The 17871-nt window shown below is 45.1% G+C and overlaps 2 protein-coding genes across 2 annotated transcripts; both read left to right on the top strand.

The window, feature by feature from the left end:
- The first annotated feature begins 1861 nt into the window (after nt 1-1861).
- Nucleotides 1862-16937, top strand: ETHE1 (ETHE1 persulfide dioxygenase). Its single transcript, XM_022585508.2, has 7 exons — nt 1862-2000; nt 3474-3618; nt 3782-3930; nt 14130-14259; nt 15934-16023; nt 16395-16511; nt 16740-16937. The coding sequence occupies exons 1-7, from the start codon at nt 1920-1922 to the stop codon at nt 16790-16792; spliced, it is 765 nt and encodes a 254-aa protein (XP_022441216.1). The 5' UTR covers nt 1862-1919; the 3' UTR covers nt 16793-16937.
- Nucleotides 2017-3467, top strand: LOC111180792 (small integral membrane protein 30-like). The gene has a single exon (XM_022585511.2). It carries the CDS (start codon nt 2477-2479, stop codon nt 2642-2644), a length of 168 nt encoding a protein of 55 aa, XP_022441219.1. The 5' UTR covers nt 2017-2476; the 3' UTR covers nt 2645-3467.
- Nucleotides 16938-17871: the final 934 nt, after the last annotated feature.

The raw sequence follows: 17871 nt of genomic DNA on the forward strand, positions 1-17871 counted from the left end.
CCAGATCTCTCTCTCTCTCTCTTTGTTATCACTGAGTCTCAGCATCTTCCTTGTCTCTGAGTGGCTCCCTGAGTCTCTCCCCTGATAAAGCCCACCAGGAATATACTAGAAGTCTGGCAAAGTTGGGTTTTATTGATTTGCTGTAGCTAAGGGTAGAGGACTGCAGAGGGAGTACTGGCTGTCTCCCCAAACACAGGGAGAGTCACAGTCTTCCCTTGGTATCCACAGGGGGTTAGTTCCAGGACCCCCATGGATACCAAAATTGGCAAATGTGCAAGTCCCTTATATCGAATGGTGTGGCACAGTTGGCCTTCTGTATCTGTGACAAAGTGACTTAGATCCTCCAGACAAGAGTGGGATGCCCTACTCTCACTACTGATATGATTCCAAAGAGCAAGCTTTCAGACAGCCCATGACTAGACATTGTCTCAACTCTAGGTCCTTGGTGTAAATGAACAAAAGCCATTTTTAGAGGTTCACATTCCAAGAGAAGCCAAATGATCCCCAATCTGATTTTACAAGACATCGTGGAAAATTATTTTTTTTAATGATTTCTTCCTGGGAAGACATAAACATTCCTGGTAAAATACTTAAGTGATTTTTAAATAAAGTTTAATGGGATAATCTCTTGTTCTGGGACCAGGCACTCAACCAACAGCCCCTCAAGACACTAATGACATTGAACCAAACGTTTTTTTCTTTGTAACAATGAAGGTCCAACCACCTGCTTTTCCTATAAAATGGCCCTGGGGCTATGAGTGTATTGGGGTCTCTTGTTGGGTTTCTCCTTCTCCAGGGAGAGAAGTCTGTGCTTCTCCCAGTGTGTCTCCCTCGCCCTTTGAGCATCTCCCTGTTCTTTGTTTCTCTGGTTTTTTAAAAAATTAATTTTTATTTTATATTGGAGTATAGTTGATTTACAATGTGGTATTAGTTTCAGGTGCACAGCAAAGGGATTCAGTTATACATATGCATACATCCATTCTTTTTCAGATTCTTCTCCCATATAGGTTTTTACAAAATATTGAGTAGAGTTCCCTGTGCTATGCAGTAGGACCTTGTTGTTTATCTATTTGATATATAGTAGTGTGCGTATGTTAATCCCAAACTCCTAATTTATCCCACCCCACCCCCACCCCCACCTTTCCCCTTTGGTAACCATGAATTTGTTTTTGAAGTCTGTTTCTGTTTTGTAAGTAAGCTCATCTGTATCATTTTTTAAGAGTCCACATATAAGTGATGTCATATGATATTTGTCTTTCTCTGACTTCCTTCACTTAGTATGATAATCTCTAGGTCCATCCATGTCGCTGCAAATGGCATTATTTCATTCTTTTTTATGGCTGAGTAATATTCCATTGTATATATATATCACATCTTCTTTATCCGTTCCTCCATCGATGAACATTTAGGTTGCTTCCGTGTCCTGGCTATTGTAAATAGTGCTGCTATGAACATTGGGGTGCATGTATCTTTTCAAATTATAGTTTTGTCCAGATATATGCCCAGGAGTGGGATTGCTGGATCATATGGTAGCTCTAGTTTTAGTTTTTTAAGGAACCTCCATGCTGTTCTCCATAGTGACTGTACCAGTTTACATTCCCACCAGCCTTTAGGAGGGTTCCCTTTTCTCCACACTCTCTCCAGCATTGTTTGTAGACTTTTGGATGATGGCCATTCTGACTGGTGTGAGGTGATTGTTCTTTGTTCCTCTGAGTCTTCCTGTCTTCTCCGTCTCTAAAGTCTCCCCATCGGTCCTCAGCCTGGTTCTGCTCCGCTCCGCCCCGCCCTCGGCCCCAGGCACTTGTGGCCCCTTTAAGGCGGGCCCCGCCCATGCCCCCGCCCCGCCCCGCCCCTCCGGGGTTCAGCCTTGGGTGCGTTCGGCTTCCGCTGGCACCGCTCCGTCTCCAGCCTCGGGCGCGATGGCGGGGTCTGCACTGAGGGTCGCTGGGCGGCAGCTCAGTCAATACAGCGAGTCTGGAGCCCCCATCCTCCTACGGCAGGTTCGCAGTGGCTGGACCGGGGAGCGAGATTACTGGATCCTGGGTGGCGGCAGGGGTGGAACTCCTGGGTCCTTTAAATCCGGAGAGATACCCGGGCCCTGACGCCTGGACCTTTGCGGAAAGGGGTGTAGGGCTAGACTCTTGCGTCCTTTAAAGGGGAGTGATCTGGGTCCCAGATCTGGGACCCCGATCTGGGCTTCGGGCTGGACTCTTGCTTCCATTACAGAAGAGGATGACGGGGACCCAGGTTTGGGGATGGATGAAAGTTGGGACTCATTGGTTCCGACGGAGTAAGGTGCTGGGGTCCCAGACTCCTGACTCCGGGCAGGGGGATTCCTGTAATGGCTGCTAACTTGAAGGCGCTGTCACGTGGAACCTCTTAAGCCTCAGCATCCTGAACTGATAGAATTAAACAAATACCGCTTTCTTTGAAACCTTCAGCCTTTAAGAACCAGTCACCTCAAGATCTCAACATCATGATCTTAGTTTCAACACAATTGTTCCCAGTTCTCTTTTCATTGCTTTTGGTGCTGCCTGTTGTTGAAGCAGTAGAAGCCAGAGATGCAATCGCTCTCTTTCTCAGTATTACAGGCATTTGTGCTTGTTTGGGGGTATATGCACGAAGGAGAAATGGACAGATGTGACTTTGAAGGACCTCCTGAATCAAACCTTGCCCTGAAAACCTTTGTGCTGTTGAGGTTCAGAACTGAGTTTTGGTGTCTGAAAGTTCCCAAGAAACAGTAAATAGGGTAGTTTCATAGTCTTGGTTTCCCTATAAATAGGAACAAATTGATATACTATATTAAATGGAAAACAAAACGTTTTCTTCACAACAAATAATGCACTGAAAAATGCCATCTGTAATTTGCATTTGCTAGTTAGAAAGAAGGTCAAAGAAGTGAGAAGGCTGAACTTTGCAAAAGTAATATTTCATAGTTTAAGAATTCTCAATAGGAAGAAGAAAACTCTTGCCCAGAATCCTAGGAAACTGCCACTGTTTAGTTATAGTCACTGCCTTCTGCCAACACTGAGGAGTCTTTTCTCCATATTTTTAATGGATTTTTGTTTCGTTATCTCCCAAGTTAATATTGTACCTAGATATTAAATACAGTTGGTCAAAAATTAAAATTTATCTCTTGGTGGGGGAAAAAGTTTAGAAAATGTATTCGTTGTACCTAACGTTGAAATGGAGAAAAGATTTAATGTAAAAAAATACTTTATATTGACATTGAAATGGAGAAGAGATTTAATGTTTAATGAAAACAAAAAAATTTTTATATTAACGGGTAACATCTCCATGGTGAGAAGTACTATATTAAATATAAACCCATTAAGTAAAAAAAAAAGGGGGGGCGGACAGGGGCTTCTGCTTCTGGATCTTAGGAAGAGAATGGAGTTGAGGCCTGGACTCCTGGGCCCACAGTAAGGGGGGGTCTGAATCTGTGCTCTCACTTGTCCCCACCCCCTTTCCAGATGTTTGAGCCCAAGAGCTGCACCTACACTTACCTCCTGGGTGACAGAGAGTCCAGAGAGGCCATTCTGATCGACCCGGTTCTGGAGACAGCGCATCGGGATGCCCAGTTGGTCAAGGAACTGGGGCTACAGCTGCTGTATGCTGGTCCGTTTGGGGGCCGGGCTCCTGGGCCTGAGGGCGCGGGACTGTAGCGTGGAGTGGGAAGCTAGGACCGGGACTCCTGGGTCTGAGGGAGGAGGGGGCTGGGGGCTGGGAATCCTGCGTCCTCTCTGTGCCCTCCTGGACCTGGCTCTCCTCTCTCTCCCAGTGAATACCCACTGCCATGCGGACCACATTACCGGCTCCGGGCTGCTGCGGTCCCTACTCCCCGGCTGCCAGTCTGTCATCTCCCGCCTTAGTGGGGCCCAGGCTGACATGCACATTGAAGATGGAGACCCCATCCACTTCGGGCGCTTCGTGAGTTGGATGCTGGGTCCCCGAGAGGGTGGTGGCCTGGAGTTTTTGGACTAAAGGGAAGAGGGGCTTGGGGGCCTGGACTCCTGATCCCTGAGTTTCTGTCTCAGGGAGAAGGGTGCAATAAACCCAGGTGAAAAACTGAGCCAAGAGGCTCTGGGCAGATGTGTCTCTGGCCCATCCCCTTAAGTCAACAACATCTATGGCGTTTCCTATAACCTTGGGGCAACTCCTTTGGCCTGGAGTCTCATAAAATTTGACTGGGAGCTGGAATTACAAGGTCATGGCTGAGGGGGAGACCCAGCCCTCTCTTCCCAGAGCCACTGTTGGAGGAAGGCGCATGCAGTTGCCCAGAGCCGGGACTAGGGTGAGGCAAGAGAGGAATCCAGGGCGCAACATTTAAGGGGGCGCTCATTCTCAGGGTGGTGCAAAGGCAGGGCTGGCACCTTCTAGTGGGCGCCTCCTTAAATGTTGCTCCCTATAGGAGCCTGCTTGCCTCACCCTAACCCCAGCCCTGCTATTGCCTCACACAGGAATGGTCTGAAGGTTCCTACCTCCTCTCCTTTCTTTGCCCCAAGCAGAATCAGCAGGTTTCTGGCCAGAAGTTCAACCCAGGGTAATACGATGGGTGAGGAGGGTGCTAGGGTTGCCCTCAGAGGGAGGGGAAACAGCTGGCAGGACGTTTTCCTGATCAAAGTTGCTAAAGACTTAGAGAGTTTGGCTGGCTTTGGGGACAGAATGTCACTTGGACTTGACCTCCAAGTTAGAGGGTTTTGCTAAATGAGGCCAGTTAAACTGAGTCAGATGGTTTGGGGAAATAAAGGCTGTGGGTGGGATCAGAGGGTTTAGCTCCACTGGTTACAGCCTCTTTATTTCAAGCCTTTTTCTGGAAGCAGATAAAAAAGAAAATGCATTGTACATTTAGGTACACTGTACATAATAAGCAGGTGCTAACAAGCATTTCTTGGGTTGAGAAGCCTTAGAGGTGTTAGAAATGGTTGGAGTTTTGTGTCAAGAAGAGCCCTTTGTTAAACTGGATGAGTGATGTTTTCAGTGAATCAACATGGAAGGGCTTAGCTGTGGAAGATTTAGCTTTAGTGCTTGGGTTATTTATTTATTTATTTTTGGCTGCATTGGGTCGTTGGGTCTTCGTTGCTGCGCGTGGGCTTTCTCTTGTTGCGTCGAGCGGGGGCTTCTCTTGTCGCGGAGCACAGGCTCTAGGTGCGTGGGCTTCAGTAGTTGCAGCATGTGGGCACGTGCGCTACTAACCACTAACCTACTTTCTGTCTCTATAGATTTGTCTATTCTGTACATTGCATAGAAATATGGTATCATACTCTACGTGGTCTTTGCGACTGGCTTTTTTTTTTTTTTTTTTTTTTTTGCGGTACGCGGGCCTCTCACTGTTGTGGCCTCTCCCGTTGCGGAGCACAGGCTCCAGACGCGCAGGCTCAGCGGCCATGGCTCACGGGCCCAGCCGCTCCGCAGCACGTGGGATCCTCCCAGACCCGGGCACGAACCCATGTCCCCTGCATCGGTAGGCGGACTCTCAACCACTGCGCCACCAGGGAAGCCCTTTGTGACTGGCTTTTGCCACTGACCATAATGTTTTCAAAGTTCATCCATGTTGTAACATGTATCAGTGTTTCATTTCTTTTTATTGCTGAATAATATTCCGTTGTATGGATATATCACATTTTATTTATTCATTCATCGGTGGATGGACATTTGAATTGCTTCCACTTTTGGCTCTTATGAATTATGCCACTATGAATATTCATGTGCAAGTTTTTGTGTGGATGTATGTTTTCATCTCTCTTGGGTATATACTTAGGATGGAATTACTGGATCATATGATAACTCTGTTTAACAATTTGAGGAACTGCCAAACTGCTATCAAAAACTGTTATCCGGGGGCTTCCCTGGTGGTGCAGTGGTTGAGAGTCCGCCTGCCAACGCAGGGGACACGGGTTCGTGCCCCGGTCCGGGAAGATCCCACATGCCGCAGAGCGGCTGGGCCCGTGAGCCATGGCCACTGAGCCTGCGCGTCCGGAGCCTGCGATCCGCAATGGGAGAGGCCACAACAGTGAGAGGCCCGCGTACCGCAAAAAAAACAAAAAAAAACTGTTATCCAAAGTGGCTATACCATTTTATGTTCCCATAACCAGTTGTATGAGGGTTCCAGTCCCTCTACATCCTTGTTACCACTTGTTATTATCTGTCTTTATGATTGTTCAGCATTTTGTTTGGTTTTCATCCGAGTTCTTTATAAACCTTTGGAGATGGGCACTTTTTTTCCCCTCTCATTTTCCTCCTCCCACTTAAAAATTTTGAATTGTAACATGCATATTATACAGTAAAAGGGGCACATATTACACATGTACAGCTTGGTAAATTTTAACATATGTCTATACTTGAGTATCCACCACCCAGATCCAGATCCAGAACATGCCCATCGCCCCAGAACTCCTCCTTGTCCCTCTTCCTGGCCATTGACAGCCCCACCAAGAGACCGTTCTTCTGACTTACTTAATCATAGATAAGTTCTGCCTGTTCTGGACCTTATAAACAGAAACCAGTGTGTACTCTTATGTCTGCTTCTTTCACTCTACCTACTATTGTATATAATTGTAGTTCTTTCCTTTTTTGCTGTATAGCAGTGGTTGGCCAACTTTTTCTGTAAAGGACCAGATGGTAAATATTTTCAGTTTTGCAGGCCATATGGTCCCTGTTGTAACTACTTAATTTTCCTATTGGTGTGAAAGCATCTACAGACAATGAATGCATGAATAAGCATGGCTGGGCTCCAGTAAAACTTTATTTATGGCCACTGAAAATTTAATTTCAATAATTTTCATGTGGCATGAAATGTCATTCTTATAAAAGCAGATGGCGGGCCAAATTTGGTGCACCGACCATAGTTTGCCAACCCCTGACGTAGAGCATTTCACTGTGTGAATGGATGACAATTTATATCCATTCTCCTTTTGATGGTTGATTCTAGTTTGGAGCTATTATGAATAATGCTACTCTGAAGATTCTTGTACAAATCTCTTGGTGGACATTACCCTCAATTCCAGGGAGTGGGCTTGCCGAGTCTTAGAACTGACACATATTTAACTTTAGCAGAAACTGCCACACAGCTTTTTTTTTTTTAATATACAAATTTATTGGTTTTATTTATTTATTTTTGGCTGTGTTGGGTCTTCGTTGCTGGGCGCGGGCTTTCTCTGGTTGCGGCAAGCGGGGGCTACTCTCCATTGCGGTGCACGGGCTTCTCATTGCAGTGGCTTCTCTTGTTGCGGAGCACGGGCTCTAGGCACGCGGGCTTCAGTAGTTGTGGCCTGTGGGCTCAGTAGTTGTGGCTCGCGGGCTCTAGAGCACAGGCTCAGTAGTTGTGGCGCACGGGCTTAGTTGCTCCGTGGCATGTGGGATCTTCCCGGACCAGGGCTCGAACCCGTGTCCCCTGCACTGGCAGGCGGATTCTTAACCACTGTACCACCAAGGAAGCCCCAAACAGCTTTTTGAACTGGTTTTACTTTTTTTTTTTTTTTTTTGAACTGGTTTTACATTTTATATTCACAGTGAGCCAAATTTGTACGGCTTCACTGTAGAATGGATTTACTGTTTTAATAAGCAATGATTGAGATTTGAACGTTCTAGCTCCCAAGAGCGTTGGCGGATTCCGAAAGTTAGTGTTGCCTGTTAAATACAGCGATATAGAGGGGGTACTGCTCAAGATACTAATCCCAGGTCCCCAGGATTCCTTAACCCTCTTAAAAATTATGGAGGGCCCTAAAAAGCTTTTGTTTACCTCGGTTCTATCAAGCAATATTTACTGTATTAGTTACATGTCAATTATATCTCAATTTTAAAAAGAAATGGGAAATTCCCTGGTGATCCAGTGGTTAGGACTCTGTGCTTTCACTGTGGAGGGCCTGGGTTCAATCCCTGATCAGGGAACTAAGAGCCCACAAGCTGCGTGGTGAGGCTAAAAAAAAAAGAAATAAAAAATAAGTATTTAGATATGCAAAACATATTTACTGTATCAGAAGCTGAAACTGAGACTATTTTTAATTTTTATTTATTTATTTTTTACATCTTTATTGGAGTATAATTGCTTTACAATGTTGTGTTAGTTTCTGCTTTATAACAAAGTGAATCAGTTATACATATACATATGTTCCCATATCTCTTCCCTCTAGCGTCTCCCTCCCACCCTCCCTATCCCACCCCTCCAGGCGGTCACGAAGCACCGAGCTGATCTCCCTGTGCTATGCGGCTGCTTCCCACTAGCTATCTACCTTACGTTTGGTAGTGTATATATGTCCATGCCTCTCTCTCGCTTTGTCACAGCTTACCCTTCCCCCTCCCCATATCCCCAAGTCCATTCTCTAGTAGGTCTGTGTCTTTATTCCTGTGAGACTTTTTTTAAAACACAAGAATACACAAGCACACATTCCATCAGCTGTCAGAGCGATGACATCATCACAAGTCATGGAGCTTCTGGGAAAACTGCACTGAACTCTCAGGGGAGAATGAGAGTGAGAAAGGGCAAAAGACCTCTTCACACTATTATGAAAATTGTTTTGATCTTGCAGACCCTCAGGGTTCCCTCGACTACACCACTTGGAGAACCATTCTTTTTACAAGATCTTTGTCACATCTAACGACATAGACAATAATTCTTAAATAGTTCTGAAATCCAGCCCATGTTCAAATTTCTCCAAGTGCTTAGGCATCATTTTTACAGCTGCTTATATGAACCAGGACCCGATGGAGGTTCACACATGGCATTTGGCTGTTAGGTCTATTTAGTCTCTTTTAATCTAGAACAGTTTCATACCCTTTCTGCCCCATGACATTGACTTTTGAAGCTCCCAGCCTGTTGTCTTGCAGAATATCCCACTTTCTGGATGTGTCTGCTTGTTTCCTCCTGGTGTTACTTAACTTGTTCTTTGAAAACTTCTCTTTGCTGTTCACTGAAGTAGATTGCAGATATATCTGTATTGGATGATAATAATAATAAATAACTTAATAATAGTTAACAAATACTGAGTGTTTTGTTTCTCACTTAGCATTGTGAGAAAGTGCATTTTCTCAGCATGTATCTCACACAGTTTTCAGAATCAAATATCACTTCCTGGGAGCAGGGAGAGGTGGGACCCGTGGCTAGTGTTGGGGTGTGTGCCCCGTTTATGGAGGACACCCACTAGGGAATGTAGTCTGTCTACTGTAAAGGCTTTTTTTTTTTTTTTTTAATTAGAAGCTGCAAATATACATTTTTGAAAAATCTTCCAAATGTTAAGGGTAAACAACAAATTCAGACTTTTAATAACTACCGAGCAGTCCAAACAAAACATTGCTATGGCTGAACCTGGCTCTTGAGCCTCCACTGTGTCTTTTCTGACAGATAGATCTCATTAAACCTTCCTAACCACATAGTGAGATCAGAAACATTTTCCCCATTTTACAGAGGAGGGAGTGCAGAGAGGGAAAGTGACTTGCCCAAAAGTTATACTGAGAAAGTGGCTGAGCGAGGAATTGAACCCAGGAGACCTGGTGGTTCCACTAGATCAGTGTTTTTAGAATTTTAAAGCATTATTATTTTTATAATATAGCAATTATTGTGTTGGGCTTTTTTTTTTTTTTTTTTTTTTTTGGCTGCATCACGCAGCTCATGGGATCTTAGTTCCCTGACCAGGGATTGAACCTGGGCCTATGGCAGTGAGAGCTTGGAGTCCTAACCACTGGACCGCCAGGGAATTCCCTGGGCATTTTTAAAATGCTTTACATACATGAAATAATTTAATCTTTATAATAGCCCTATGAAGTGGTGACAGTTATTATGCCCATTTTACAAATGAACAGAGAAGCCCAGAGAGGTGAAGTAACTTGCCCAAGGTCACACAGCTAGTAATAGCAGAGCCAAAATTAGAACCCATGTCACCCGGCTCCAGAGACTGCTCCTAACCACTAATCCATGTGCCCTCACCAAGAGAGAAATATTTTACATCTGGATTCAGCACTGAAACCTCAGCTTCATGAAATACCACTTACCCTTCCTGTGTACCAGGCACATTGAGATTTCCCACTTTATCCCACTCCTCCCCACTCCACTCTTTATGTCTAGCCCACTTTTTTTTTTTGCTCATGGTTACGTCCGTGAGAGTCATCCATATTGTCGCATATAGTTATAGTTTGTTCATGCTCATCCTGTGCCTCAGTTTCCTCATCTGTAGAATGGGGACAGGAGTGGTACTTACCTCATAAGGATGTGTGTGGCCTGAATGAGTTCAGTCATGTAAAGTGCTTAGAAGAGAGCCTGGTACAGGAAAAAGGGTAATCAATGCCAGGCTTCTAAAGAGTAGGTAGATCGGACTGATGGGAGAAGAGGAAATTGCAGGGGCAAAGAGGTGTGGAGAAGTGTGCTATTTTCTGGAAATGACTCTGGGGTTCAGAGTAGCTGGGGAAAGGAGGATGTTATAGGACATGGAGCTAGAAAAGTGAGCAGGCACCAGAGCAGGGGCTGAGGAGCTGGAACTCTGCCCTGGGGGCAGTGGAAGCTGGGGAAGGGTTTTGAGCAGAGAGGGACAAAATTGGATCTGGGTGATAGAAAACCTCCCTCAGGGTCATGTAGGAGGTGGATTAGAGGCTGGTAGGCCAGGGAGGATGCTGTCAGTTGGCCCAAGCAGGAGAGGCCTGAGATGGGCAGGATTATGGGGGTTGATAGAGGGTAAATTCTAGATATTCTGGAGAAGGGAAAGATAAACAGGGAGGCTGATAATCAGCAAAGCCACTTGAGACGCAGACTCAGTCACTAAGGGCCTAGGGGATCTTGATCTATGTGGCAAGCTGGATTGTGTTCAATTGATATTAAAATTTTGTTCAATTTATACACATAAGACAATTATATATACCATATACCATTGACCCTTGAACAACCTAGGAAGTTAGGGGCCCTGACCCTCCCCACATTCAAAAATTGGGGTATATTGGGCTTCCCTGGTGGCGCAGTGGTTGAGAGTCCGCCTGCCGCTGCAGGGGACGGGGGTTCGTGCCCCAGTCCGGGAAGATCCCATATGCTGCAGAGCGGCTGGGCCTGTGAGCCATGGCCGCTGAGCCTGCGCATCCGGAGCCTGTGCTCCGCAATGGGAGAGGCCACAACAGTGAGAGGGCCGCATACCACACACACACAAAAAAATTGTGGTATATCTTCCAGTTGGTCCTTCTATCTGCGGTTCCTCTGCATCCACAGATTCACCAAACCAGATCGTGTAGTACAGTAGTATTTACTACTGAAAAAAATCTGTCTATATGTCGACTTGCACAGTTCAAACCTGTGTTACTCAAAGGTCAACTGTATATACTCTAACTACTGGTTGTTTACAACTGACGTCCTTCTGATTGACCAATACCCATGCCATAACTATGGTTAAATATTTTGAACATTACTCCTGAATATCCATCCCCCTTTTTAGTTCAAAAGACTCCCATGCTTTTTGTTTAAAAAAAAAAAAAATTCAGAGAGTATGGAAACATACAAAATAAAAAGTGAAAGATCATCCCTCTACTGCAAAAAGGTAATGTTAATTTTGGGGGCCAGGGGATGTGGTTTTTCCCACAAGATTTTGCAAGATTTGTGATTTTGCTTTGCACTTGTTTTGCATTGCCCATATATTTCTATTGTAGTTGAGCTAGGAAGGTGTTTGGCAGAAAGTAACGGAAAAACCCATACAGTGGCTTAAATAAATAGTTTATTTTTCTCCTATAACAGGAAATTTGGAAGAATGTAGCTATTCTCTTCGATTTGGCAGCACCATCATTTGTGGGATTCTCTTGGCTTTTTTTTCTTCATGGTTGCAAGATGGCTGCTGCAGCTCCAGCCATCACACCTTGTGTTCAGAGCCAGATGAAGTGGAAAGGGCAGGTGCCAGTCCCTTTTATCAGGAAGGGAAAAGCTTTCCCAGAAATCCTCAGGAGACTTATTGAGATCTCATTGGCCAGAGGACTGTGCCAGAGGCCACCCAAGCTGTCAGGGAGGCTGGGAAAGTGCTTGGCGGGGCACACTGATGCCCCAGACCAAATTGGAGATCTGTGAGTGGGGAAGGTTAGAATGGATATTGGGTGTCGAAACAGAGTCTGCACATGGTGTCCTTCAACAATTAGCAGATGACTGACCTGGACGAGGATGCTAATTTGTGGGAGGGGCCTCTATTAAGAGAGGAGGAGTGATATGTGAGTGGGAACTAATCTTTTAAGTGATTGTTAGATCATTGGGATAAAAATTTTTCTTACAGTTGCTTCCCTGAACTGAGCATGGGAATTTAGATAATCGGGGTTCCCTGGATGGTGTTTTTGTGTTCATGTGTCAGGGGTTCTTAACCGCAGAGTCTTTTTATATATATATATAAATTTATTTATTATTTATTTATTTATGGCTGCATTGGGTCTTTGTTGCTGCTGCACAGGGCTTTCTCTAGTTGTGGCCAGCAGGGGCTGCTCTTCGTTGTGGAGCGCGGGCTTCTCACTGCGGTGGCTTCTCTTATTGTGGAGCACAGGCTCTAGACGTGGGCTTCAGTAGTTGTGGCACGCGGGCTCAGTAGTTGTGGCTTGCGGCCTCCAGAGCGCAGGCTCAGTAGTTGTGGCACACAGGCTTAGTTGCTCCATGGCACGTGGGGATTTTTCCAGACCAGGGCTCAAACCCGTGTCCCCTGCATTGGCAGGCGGATTCTTAACCTCTGCGCCACCAGGGAAACCCGACCACAGAGTCTTAGAAGTGACTTTGAGGGGTCAGAAAGTATGTGCATTTACGATGTTGCTAGACGCTGCTAAGCTGTCCTCTAAAATGGCTATACTGAGTTGTACTCACATCCCAGGGGATGAAAGGGTTTGCCTCAAGCACCCTAAGCAACTCTGACAACTGCCAATCTGTTAGGTGAAAAATAGGGCTTTTAGATATCTCCTTCCCTTCCTTTCTTTTAAGGAAGATCAAACATCTTATCAGATGTTTTTTGACTATTTGTTCCCTCTACCATGAATTGCCTGGTTTTTTCTTTTGCCCATTTTTCTTTGGGGATTCTTATTGATACTTAGGGGCTGTTTATATATTATGACTATTCACACTTTTTAATACTCTCTTATACATGTGCTAATGTTGTCTCTGAGTTTTTTCGTCTTGTCACTCTGATTTTTGTCTTTTTCTGTAATGAAGTTAAACTATGTGGTCACATCTGTTCCTGTTTTTCCTTGTGGCCTCTGAATTTCCTATCATGCTTAGAAAAACCATTTCTACCTCAAGATTTTATATATATAAATATATATGTATTTATAAATATATATATTCTTCTATATTTCCTTCTAGAATTTTTTGGGTTTTCTATGTTTAGATCTTTCGTTTATCGTGAATTTTGTGTTTTATTTTTTATTATAAAATGACATGTTTTAAAAATACATAAATAAATAAAATGACATGTTTACTGTAAAAAAAAAGATAATACAGGAAAAGCCTAAAGAAAAAAAATATTTTGAGTTAATGAGTAAATTTTTTTTTAAGAGATGACATTGTATAAGTTGCTTTGTAACCTGTTTTTTGCACTTACGGGATAGTAAATATCTTTTCCTGCCATTAAATGTTTGTGTATAGCATCATCGAATTTTATTTCATTGACAATTTGAAATGCCTGTTTAGTATTCCATATTTATATTAGTGTGCTTATCTTTTTCTTACTGATTTATAAGATCTGTTTGTACATAAAGTACACTGACTACTATGTGGTGTATTTGTGTTACAAATATATTTTGCCACCATGTTGATTCCCTTTAAGTTTTGTTTATGATGTTGTTGCCATTCAGAAACATCAAATGTATTTAAATTCAAACCATTGATCTTTCCCTTAATGATTTATGACTTTTGGGATGGATGTTCTTCTCTAACCAGAGATCATATATTTATTTGTATTTTTGTTGTTGTCACTGTTTTATGATTTTATTTTCTTGCTTTAAGTTTTTAATTTTGGGGGAGTTTACTCTGGAGTGAGGTTTAAGTCCGGGATCTAACTTCAGTATTTTTTTTATCAAAAAGAGGTTATCTAGATGTGACCCTGGGATGGGATGGGGTGGGGGGCTTCTGAGGCCAGTTTCACCATGAGAGTAAAGCCACAGCCTTATTGGTGACTCTTTGTACTCTCCTTCTCTTCCAGGCCTTAGAGACCCGGGCCAGCCCGGGCCACACCCCAGGCTGTGTCACCTTCGTCTTGCATGACCACAGCATGGCCTTCACTGGAGATACCCTGCTTATCCGAGGGTGTGGGCGGACAGACTTCCAGCAAGGTCACAGGCCCCTTTCCCCAGCCCGAGATCTTAGTATGGTTATGTGGGTGCCAGGGTTTTAAGTGTCAGCTGCAAGAATGAATGGATGAATGTTAGACTTTTAGGGGGTCAGGGTTAGATTCAAGGAGTTTAGTGCCCGAGTGGAGGAGAGTTGGGTTCAGAGGTTGGTGGTTGGGGGACAGTTAGAGTCAAGAGTGTGTGTTAGTTATCTATTGCTGTAAAGCAAATCACCCCAGAACTTAGTGGCTTAAAACAATGATTAACATCATCTCACACAGGTTTTGAGAGTTAGGACTCTGGGAGAAGCTTAACTGGATGGTTCTTGCTCAGGGTCTTATGTGAGGTTGCAACCAAGCTGCTGGCCAGGGCTGACCGAAGGCTTGACTGGGGCTGAAGGATCCACTTCCAAGGTGGCTCACTGACGTGGCCAGTGAGCTCTTGCTGGTTGTTGGCAGGAGGCCTCAGTTCCTCACAATGCAGACTTCTCCATAGGGCTGCTTGAGTGTCTTCATGACATGGCAGCTGGATTGTCCCAGAGGGAACAATCAGAGAGACAGACAGACAGAAGACCTAATTTTTTTTTTTTTTTTAATGAGCTTGTCTCAGAAGTTAAACTCTGTTAGTTCTGCCATATCCTATTTATTAAATGCAAGTCACTTAGTCCAGACCACTAAGTCAAGGCAAGGGGAATTATGTGTCACATTTTCAAGAGAAGAGTTTAAAAGTGTTCATGGGCATATTTTTAACCCCCCATAAGGGGTTTAGCTGGTGCAGGGAGGGATGTGGAGTTTGATTCAGGGGTTTAGCTGCTGGGGGAAGTTAGATTTGGCAATTTAGCTGCTAGAAGGTTGCTAGATTCAGTGGTTTAATTGCTAGGAGGTGGTGTTACATTTGGGGTTTAGCTGCTGGGGGCAATTAGATTAAGGGGTTTCGCTGCGGGAAGGGTGTTTACTTTCACAATATCAGGGTATGAGATTTGAGTATGTGTGTGAATGTGAGGTGGACACTAGATTGGGAGGATTTAGCTGCCTTGCAGGAGGCCAGCAACGCTGGACGAGAGAGAAGAGACAGAGCCACAGCGAGCTGAGCTGGCCGTGGGTAACCAGATCCCCAGGCTGCCTCTTTCTTCCTCTTTCCTTATCTCTCCATCTTGGTCCCTATCTTTTTCCCTCTGAGGCTCCTAATCTTCCATTTATCCATCCCCAACACAGTCATGAGATCGAAAGATTTAGGCTGAAAGGAAAGGTGGCAGAACGTTCCAGAGAGGTTTGTCCCTGTCCCAACTTAGGACTCAGAGCTTCTTGTCAGAACCATGGCTCTATCCTCCTCTTTGGCCTAATGTCTTCAGTTTCTTATCTTCCCATCCACTTTCCCTGCCCAGAATCCTTTCTTGGCATCCCCAGAGTGAGGGAATTTGGTGCTTCAGGGTCATATCCTAACCTTGTTTACAGTCATGCTGGATTCTCACCATTTCCCAATTCTTTGCATATGCTGTTCCACCCGCCTAGAATGCCCTTCCCTCTCCTTCTCTACCCAATCAAAGGACTACTGGCAGAAAATGAGGGAGACGGTTTAGCTACAGTGATTTTTATCCTCTCCTTTTCCTGAAGGGAAGGGATTTGGGAGTTCCTCTCATCCTGTTGCACCACTGACCTCTGAGTTTTCCCTCCCCAGGCTGTGCTAAGACCTTGTATCACTCAGTTCATGAAAAGATCTTCACACTTCCAGGAGACTGTCTGATCTACCCTGCTCATGATTACCATGGTGAGGGCTTCCTGGAGGAGGTGTGGGATTTACATAACTTACTATTTGAGAGGGAGCACCAAACTGCTGTGGCTTGCAGACTACAATTCCCAGGAACTCCTCTGGCCAAAAAGATCAAGTGCTTAGGTGTACTGAGTGTGAATGTAGAAACTACAATGCCTAGAATCTAGAAGGCATAGGCTTTCCTGGGACTTCCTCATAGAACTTAGGGAACTGTGGGAAACTACATTTCCCATAGTGCCCATTGAGGAGGGAAGGCAATCTGTTAGTCCTGAGCCAGAAAGGCACCCTGAGGCCTCCTGGGAAATGTAGTTCTGGGAGGCCCAAGGCACTGGACGGCTCAACATTCCTCCCCCTCTCTTGGCCACTAGGACTCACAGTATCCACTGTGGAGGAGGAGCGGACTCTAAACCCTCGGCTCACCCTCAGCTGTGAGGAGTTTGTCAAGGTCATGAGCAAACTGAACTTGCCCAAACCTCAGCAGATAGGTGAGCAGTTGGTGGGGAGGAGGGTGCTGAGGTCTGGATTCCTGGGTCTGAGGGAGAAGGTGCTGGGGATCTGGACTCCTGGGTCTGAGGGATGGATGGGCCTCAGGGCCAGAACTCTAGTTTCCCAAAGAAGGACTATTAGGATTTCTGGGTCCCCAGTGGGGGCATAGAGAGAGCGGGAGGGTCTGCCTGGGCCCCTTGGTTTCACCCTTAGCTTCTTCCTTTCAGACTTTGCTGTTCCAGCTAACATGCGCTGTGGGATCCAGACACCCCCTTCCTGACTCTCAGGTGCTCATATCCAGTTAATAATGCACTAGGTGGGGTGAGGGGCGCAGTGCCATCACCAGAGCCTCTCTTATCTTCCCCTCCCTTACCAGACTCTCAAGCTTCTTAAATAAAAAAATATATATATTTTTTCCCTCTGAATCTGACTTCTGTTTTCTGGGGGACCCAATGGGTTTCTGGGCTGAGATGCCTGTGGTTAGTTGTGGTCCCTGGATAGGCCAGGGAGCAAGGCCGCGTAAAGGTCCTGGGAGCCTGGAAGGAGATTTTCTAACTCATAAGATAGAAGCAAACAGATATCTGGGGCAGGGTTCCTCAGCTCCTTGGATTAGAACAGTCTTAAGTTAAACTGCTTGCCCCATGAGACCCAGAATAAGGTACTTCACTTCTCCAAGCCTCAGTTTCCTCATTTGTAAAATGGGAATAATAGTAATAATAATAGGGTGTTGTGATGATCCAATGAGTCCATACGTATGAAGCGCTTGGTACACTGCCTGCACAGCAGACTTCCTATCAGTGTTCACTATCAGTTACTATCATTTGAAATGAGCTCTGAGGCACTTCCTGGCTTGAGTGACAGGATGCCTAATGGTAAAGACCATGGACTTTCGAGAGAACACATATGGTGTTAACATTAACATGTGTAGACTTTGCAGACACTTGTCCCCCTCAGCCTCAGTTTCCTAACTATAAAGTGGAGATAGTAATCCCTTTCTCTACTGTAGGCCGCTGTAAGGATGAAATAAATTAATGCGTGTAAAATGTTTATACTTTATACACATAGCTCCTGATATCCAGTGCTCCTTTCTCACATACCAGTTATTTTCCTGTTTTGGCCCAGAGAGGAAAGGGTCTGGCTGAGACCTTTAACCTCTGCCCTCCACCCGTAGCAAAGTGGTGGTGGTGGGAACATACTTCCCCCTGTCTCTGGGCGGGTCTCTGACTCAGCTCAGGGCACCCCCCTCCCCTTGCCCAGCTCCCCAAACCGGTCGGGGCCCTTCTAAAGGGCTCATTAGAGGGGAGAGGCCCCTGTCTCCATTCCTCTCTTCCTTTCAGGATTCCCAGGGTCTGGACATTA

Source organism: Delphinapterus leucas, chromosome 20 (genome assembly GCF_059928025.1).
Source record: "Delphinapterus leucas isolate spDelLeu-1000000601 "Yukka" chromosome 20, BTC_Dleu_Yukka2, whole genome shotgun sequence".
Classification (NCBI taxonomy): Eukaryota; Metazoa; Chordata; class Mammalia; order Artiodactyla; family Monodontidae; genus Delphinapterus; species Delphinapterus leucas.